The sequence below is a fragment of the Chelmon rostratus genome, chromosome 14 (genome assembly GCF_017976325.1).
Source record: "Chelmon rostratus isolate fCheRos1 chromosome 14, fCheRos1.pri, whole genome shotgun sequence".
Classification (NCBI taxonomy): Eukaryota; Metazoa; Chordata; class Actinopteri; order Chaetodontiformes; family Chaetodontidae; genus Chelmon; species Chelmon rostratus.
The window spans coordinates 3,252,923-3,260,645 of record NC_055671.1 but is presented as its reverse complement, the minus strand read 5'-3'; the positions used below and the strand labels follow the sequence as shown (position 1 = coordinate 3,260,645).

Below are 7,723 nucleotides of genomic sequence, written 5' to 3'. Positions count from 1 at the left end.
AGTTAACGCGGAGGTGAAATTAACGACTACACACCTATTTGACTTATTAAAATGTCAATCACTGGAAACAAGAGAGTCGTAAGAGTAAAAAGGGTATTTCTGGTGTGTTGTTACAGTGTTGTTCATCTGAAAGATTTTTAACAACAACACTTGTTGTTAAAAATGATAGAAACTTGACTTGAATGCCTTGATTCCCACTAATGGTGTTGTGTAACTCTCTGGTGTGAGGGCATGTGCATTTAGAGGGTACTGCATGTGTCACTGAGTGTTATTATTGGCATCTGGCTGGTTAGTCCTTCAGGATTTAGTTGTCTACTGTAGCAGCAAGTGTCATATTTGTGCTGATAAGGAGCTAGACATGGTTTCATACTTTCATCAACTCTTTCTCTCTCTCTCTCTCCCACCATCCTGCTCCCTCTCTTCCTCTCTCTACCCTTACAACTAACTGGTCGAGGAAGATGACCGCCCACCTAGAACCTGGTTCTGCTTTAGGTTTTTGTCTGTTAAAAGGAAGTGTTTCCTCACTAAGTGCTTGCTCGTGGGGGATTTTTGGGTCCCTGTAGATTAAGAGTTTGGTCCTGACCAGTTTTATACAGAAAGTGTCGACATTCACCACTCAACACTGAATTTTCAGTTAGGGTTCGGGTTGACATACAAACAAACACATATCTTTATTTTTTTATTCTTTTAATGACCATCAAGCGGGATTCAAACACAAGAATCAAACTGTGAAGTGTCTCTTACATAAACATAAGAGAAAAGTTCTACATTGGTTTCCAATGTAGGCATGAAAAGGACGTGATGCAAATAAAATGTCTGCATTTGTGAAAAACTAAAATGTATAGCAATAATTCAGGAACTTCATTTTTCGTTCAAGCTGGAGGAAAAAGCAGCATGCCAAACAACTTAGGTTATAAAAAACAATTAACACTCAAGTTCTCAACAGTCATACAAATATCATCACTTTTTTAAATAGGTGTGGACCTACAACTTTTCCTACAACTTTTTGAAGTTGTTGATATATCCAGCAGCATTTCAATAAAAAATGATAGTAGCTAATCACTGTAACTGTTTATATACAGTATATTTCAATATTACACTGGTTGACTCTCCAGAATGATATTTGATGCTTTGAAAGGTCTGCACACATGAATAAGGTCACTATAACTGCAGTATGTCTTCCCAATGCTGGTTTGAATTTAGACATGTGGTGTCCCAACATGGTCCAAATTCCATTAAAGAGGATTGTTCACCTTGACATAAAGACTGAATTATTTGACATTGTCATTTAACAATATTTAATGATGCCACAAAATGTGGTGTATATCCAAACCAAACTGGTCAGACCTTAGTTCAAACATTACCATTCAGAGTCATTAGTCTCATCCCTGAACTTGACCACAGGGACAAACTTCAAAAGCTCCCCCTCACCCACATAGGCCGCTACAGCTATTCCTTTTTGGAAATAATGGAGGTGTCCTCCTTTTTGTTGGTCCACTGATGTCATGACTGAGTGACTCCATGACACAGCTGGAGCTCTCATTACTACAGTAACAGCCATAACAGACATGTTGGGCCTGGGCCAGGCTTTCATGCTAGTGTTTAGTAAACTGGGCCTGATAGTCATTCATCACATGCTTATTTGCTGTAGGATTAGATTAGATGAGTCACAGAGGAAAGAAACCACCCTGAGAGGTCGTGGAGGTTGTTGCTATAGTATCTGGTTACCGTCTGTCCACAGTGTCAGATACAGTAGCAGCAAATTGCAGCAATTAACCACAGATTATTTCAAATTAGAGCTGTCATACCAAAAAGCAGTACTGGTTGTTTTGAAATGGTCCTTGCTTAGTCCAAATATTTTCACATGTGCAAGTATCTCAACCTTCCCAAAGGGTTTTTCTTTTGTTGGGACAGTCAGACATGCAGTGGTTACATATCACAAAGGTTACACACAGTCCACGTTAACTGCAGTGGCATCAGTTCATGCTGGTTGCTCTGGTTCAGCTCCTCAGGCAGGGTGGGGCAGCTTCAGGGGGGGTGGGGGAAGCAGGCGGGGTCAGCCGAGAGAGGGACAGTTGACTCTGGGACGGTCCAATAGAAGACTTTCTGCCAACTGAGCTGCAACAGAAACAATTGAAACACACAGTGAGGTGATATATCAGATTCAGAGGATATTAAAAACACTTTTGAATGGGAATTTCATAAGTAAATGCAACGGTTCAGCTTTTGTTGTAGTAAAAAAACAAATAAAGTGATAAAAGGTCAGATCAAACATAACTTGATTTTCTGTCACAGTGACATACAATCAGCATCGATCAAGAATTCTCAGTATCTGTTTCATTTCAGCAGTGATGGACTGTGGTCGAAGTCTGGGGAGAGATTAGAACACCGTGGTCCTCACCCGTCCTCCATTCCCATGTCCTCCTGCTGCTCCCCATCCACAGAGCCCTCTGTGTGACCGGCACCGCTGTCCTCCTCTTCATCCTCCTCCACACCGTTGTTCATTAGGCATCGTGGAGACCAGCACAGCTCCCCATTCTCCATCTCACTGGGCTCCACAACTATAGAGGGGAGACGCTCCCTCTTGTAGAGGAAGTCGTCAGGATAGGAGCTGGAGTCTGACTCATCATTCATATTGGCCTCAGGGAAGATCTGAACCAGAGAGGAGATTTATGATGATTTATGCTGGACTTCATAAATAAACTTGATATTATTATTTAAGTTTTGACTCGTCTAAAGTTCATGGAATAAAAAAACAATACTAACTTTAGGTTATGAAAAAATGCACATTTTCCCATTTTACCCAGCACTATGAGGGTCACTTCACATCCTTGCTAAAGTTTAAATTAAATTGACATTAAATTAACATTAAAGCAACCACATCTTGACTTGAGGACAAACTATGTTATTTAAACGAAGCAAAATAAGGCAGGTCACTGCACTACAGTGAGATAAATGATGCTTGAATAAAGATGTCAGTTGTACCTGGTAGGCTTTGCTGCCTCTTCTCTGAATTGGACTCTCCTCCAACTGAGATTCCACTTGACTGAGAATAGTGTTCATACTGCAAACACACACACAAAACATTTTGGGTTCATTTGGTTATGTTTTGTCTGTGGCATGTATGTTATCTAACCTCATTAATAAATTTCAGCAATACAGAATCCAAAAAAGCCTTCTTTGCCCCAAGTCCACACTGAATGGAATTGAAGGTTTTAGCAATGACTGAAGCTACGACAGAACGACATGCTGATCCATGTGATATGAACAAGAACCACAAAATACAAGTTAGACTGGAGCCAAGATGTGTTGTCAGAGCAATGTGAGATCTACTGGCGACATGTCAGGGTGACAAAAAGTGACAAAATATTACAAGCTGACATGGGACAAAATAATTATAACTAACTAACTAAATAAATAAATAATAGAATTATGGTTGTAATTGTATTGTATGCCTCCGCAAACAGTCAAGTCTCAGTTTACACCCTTGTCTCACTTGGAAGGAATTTAATAAAAGGTATTAAGTGTAATTTTGGCAAAACAGAAGTTATCACTATATTTACATATATAATTGCTTTGAATAATTTCCAGTGAGAAATATGTTGTCTTCACTTGTTTTTATAGAAGAGTAGTGTAACATCTGCTTGACATCTAGCAAAAGTAGGAGAACACTTGAAAACCTGAAACACTCACAGCAGTGTTTAACGACAGCTCTGCACTTAGCACAGAAACAACCACACAAACATCTTGTATCTGCATCTCACGACATGTGCTGATGCCTTCAACGTACCATTACTGTCAGAAATTAAGTTCTACCATTGGGATAGGGAACCTTCAGCCTGTGACAGCGTTAGACCTGGCCTGCAAGGATATTCTTTATTATTGTCAGCAAAATAAAAGTAGATCCAGAGTGTCGTGCTTTACAAGAGATGGACGAAGATTTATTATTTCATTGAAGTAAAGGGCAAGCCAGTGTGTCCAATTTCCTCTGGGTGCGTAACATCTGTGTTCAATCCATGATGCGTATGACGGAGCTGATCGCTGCCATTCTAGTCAAAGAGTGCATTTCCATCAGGAGCGTAGTATCTACGCTCTGCTCGACGGACAATATGTGCTGAGGCTATTTCTGACTCAAAGCACGAAAATCAAGGTAAAATGACCAAATACACAAGATCTCAGCAAGTCAACAAAGCTTAGCAGGCAAAAGCAGGCTCTGCTTCTGAAACACGTCATTGTTTGTTTCAGTCCCAGGATCCTCAGACATGTCTACAGTAACTTCTCCAGTTTGATGGGAACACTGTCTCCTGGGTTCAATAAAAGTAGATTGCTCACCATGCTTGTCTCTGCTGGGGGAAAAGAAGAAGAAGACATGGCCTTGCATATCATCAGAGCCAGGAGGAGATTTTCCTGCTTAAGAATCCCTTTTGCTACCTACACAAGCCTACTTAGTCTGTCTATTACTCTGGGCGTAATGCAGACTAGATGTCAAATCAATAAAATCATACTTGTTACTGCACTGCCTGAACTCCTCTGAAACTAGCTGATGTCTGTTATTGCTTACTAGCCCTTCTGGAATACCGTCCTGTGCAAAGGGGGCCGTTTTTCTATGATCTGGCTACTGGTTGGCATGGGTAGGTGTAGGATCTCGAAGTACCTGGAATAGTAGTCTGACACCAGACAGAACTGCCTCCTTGTACTCAGACAGATCTACAGCTACTTTTTGCCATGGTCTGGAAGGTAATACACTTGGCATTAGTGGCTCTTCCACCTTTTCCAAGTTTCAAGTGATTTTTTTGTAATGAATTTGGTCATGTAGTTGACCATTCCAAATAACTGATTTAGCTCTAATACGTTTTGACGTTGTGGGAAATTTTCTGTCCCAGCCACTTTCTCAAGATCGGGTCTCATGCTACTCTCATCAGGGCTCCAGAAGGAGACTGTTTGAACTTACATTTAGCTCTGTTAAATATGAGGCCAGCTGCCCCAATCACTTTCAGTACCTGCTCCAGAAGTCTATAAAGAATCTCCTCAGTTTCTTCATGAAATAGGATGTCATCCATAGAGACCTCTGTTCCTTCCAGCCCCTGTAAGGTTTCTGCTATTTTCCACTTAAAGATTTCTGGCATGCTTGTTATCCCAAGTGGGAGTTGACGGAAGGCATACCTCCCATAAGGAGTGATGGTTATCTTTCGGCTGTTGTTGTGCAAGGGAATCCCTAAAAAAGGTGTGTCTGCAGGATTCACTCCATAGGCTTTAGGGAGTGTCAGGAATGTCTTTTCACTTTTGACAGTCACATTTGCCCCAAAGACCCCCTAAATCCAAGGTCCTCAACAGCTCTAAGCAGCTAGCTGTGGAGATGTTGGCCCTTATCCATCTCTGACTCCTGGTGAGACCATCAATGGACTCTACAGTTCACGTATCAGCCTGTCATCTACTTCCTACATAGGTCCCTTTCTCCCCTGGAAAAGGCTGGGAGCACTATGAGAATCATGTTTTTTATTTCTCCAGTGCCTTCAATACCATACAGCCCACCCTTCCGAGAGATAAGTTGGAGCACGCAGGGGTGGACCACCACCTCACAGCATGGATCATGGACTACCTCACCAACTGACTACAGTATGTGAAGATACAGGACTTGGAGTCTGACATATATGTCTTCAGCACAGGGCCCTGCAGGAAGCAGTCCTGACTCCCTTCCTCATCACCATCTACAACTCAGTCTTCAAGCACAAATCAGCTAACTGCCACCTGCAAAAGGTCTCTGACAACTCTGCAGTTGTCCATCTCATCATCATATTTGTTACAACAGTGTATACTAAACTGGGCAATATCACTATTTCTTGTGAATTCAGCCAATGTCTGTTTTGCTTATTGTATTGTGTACTTATTCATCACATGTTGCTTCTTACTATTACACTATCCCTATCCTATATCTTTGTTAAAACTGGGTTTGCTATACTTTTTTCCCATGCGCACTGAGTCAACAGCATTTTAAATTGAGGTGATCGGGGCAGAGTTTGATCAAATGGAGCTCTGTGGTCAAATGTTAGGGCTGCTGGGAGTTTGTGATACCAAAACTATCTGCTATACTGAATTGGATTGACAATTCTACACACAAAGGGAGTCAGGAAAATATGCAGAGATGCAATGCAATGTTACAAAAAGTGGTCAGTGTTGACAACAATTGCAGAGATTGGTGTGTGGGGGGGTTGTTCTTCTGCTTTGTTAATCTGTAGGTAAGCACTTAATGACATAACAGGCTTAAACAAGTGACTCCTCAGCTCGGATGTTGGAAGGATGAGAGAAGGTGGAAAGGAAAAGGAAGGCCTGAGCTGGTATAAAGATTAGGAAGAAGAAATTAGGAGAACATTTGGTTTCCTTAGTTGAAGTATATTTATATAAAGATGATTGTCCAATTGATAACTCCACTGTGAGGGATAACAAAAAGACCAGACCTGGCCACTACAGTTTTATTCTTATGACTTCCAATTGGACAGAAATACAAATTAATGACTGTACAGTGTGTTTATACTGTATATGCACACTGACATGTTATGCCATGTATTCAAAATTTGGCAGATGACTTGATGACTTTCATCCCAGGTTGTAGGTGTGTAATCCCATTTCCAAACACCAAGGTTTCAACAAATTTAGTTTCAGGTATAAGATACCTCTAGAATCAATTATCTTGTTGTTTCATTAAATCTGCCATGGGGCCTACCACACTTGGCACACTTCATTTGTCATAGCTATGGAAGTTTGAGCAGGTAGCCACATTGTATAAAATTTCTCTTTAGTGATTTAGTATTCAGTCATGTATCTTACCTGTGCGAGGCGGGGATACAGCTCATCTTAACTGGGACTTAAAGACCTAACAATCCCGAGGATCAAAGCAAGAAGTTATTCCAAATGTCTTCTTTTACAAAAAATGGTTCAGAAACTGGACTATTCCTTTTGAAAGTTGGCCACACTGTGCTGTAAGTAACTTTTCTTTCTTTCCTTCCGACCAGCCACAGGTTCATCTTCTTTTCTTCCCCCTCCTCCTCCTCTGTTTTTCCCCTCCCCTCCCTTCATTCTCCCACAGTGTCCCATTCAGTGACGCACACAGCACTGCACATTCAGACTAACGTGCAAATCAGCTTTCCGAACTGACAGGCTTAGTGTCATCTTCAATGACAAGCAAAGCCTTGATGTAACATGTGAGTGTGCAGGCACACACGGCCTCATACATGCAAATTAGCAGGTGAGCTGTCCTGGCTGCACACATTCATCACATCTGAAAGATTATTTATATCGTGATTAATTAATGAGTCCTTTCCCCCTAACCCCTAACTATTCATCACTCAGCAAAGTTGCTGATGCCACGGTAGATTATGAAACATGCCATATAAGGCTACCTAGTACGGAATCAAAGAGGATTGTGGGTTGTAGATTTCCAATCAACGAGATTCTAAAGTAAACACATGACTTTCTGTGATATTTTGGGATCAGAGCTTAGTTCATGTTTCCAGGAATGTGTGGTGCACGTAAGGCAAACACTTCAGCTCTTAGTGGTAACTCACTGAATTAAAAGTTATTTTGATACAGCTACACTGACATATATATCGTCATTATCAGTGATCTACTTTTGTCTGTATCGTTCCCTGGTTGCTGCTGTAACCACAGGAGTAATTTTCTACTCTCACCAGCAGGAGGTGCTGGCACATTTGGGGTAATGCTTTTG

The 7,723-nt window shown here is 41.2% G+C and overlaps 1 protein-coding gene across 1 annotated transcript; it reads right to left on the bottom strand.

The window, feature by feature from the left end:
- Nucleotides 1-794: 794 nt before the first annotated feature.
- On the bottom strand, nucleotides 795-6,985 carry si:ch1073-303d10.1 (protein LBH-like). The gene is made up of 4 exons (XM_041952957.1): nucleotides 6,826-6,985; nucleotides 2,986-3,064; nucleotides 2,402-2,652; nucleotides 795-2,118 (listed from the first exon to the last, which is right to left on the bottom strand). Exons 1-4 carry the CDS (start codon nucleotides 6,849-6,851, stop codon nucleotides 2,001-2,003), a joined length of 474 nt encoding a protein of 157 aa, XP_041808891.1. The 5' UTR covers nucleotides 6,852-6,985; the 3' UTR covers nucleotides 795-2,000.
- Between the last annotated feature and the right edge of the window lie 738 nt (nucleotides 6,986-7,723).

What these genes read in the sequence shown, in the direction of transcription:
- si:ch1073-303d10.1 (XM_041952957.1), bottom strand. Translation starts at nt 6,851, where the DNA reads ATGAGCTGTATCCCCGCCTCGCACAG. An exon ending in GAGGCAGCAAAGCCTACCAG is followed by an intron (nt 2,653 to 2,985) that starts GTACAACTGACA and finishes TCTCTGGTTCAG; the next exon opens with ATCTTCCCTGAGGCCAATAT. An exon ending in GACATGGGAATGGAGGACGG is followed by an intron (nt 2,119 to 2,401) that starts GTGAGGACCACG and finishes TTTCTGTTGCAG; the next exon opens with CTCAGTTGGCAGAAAGTCTT.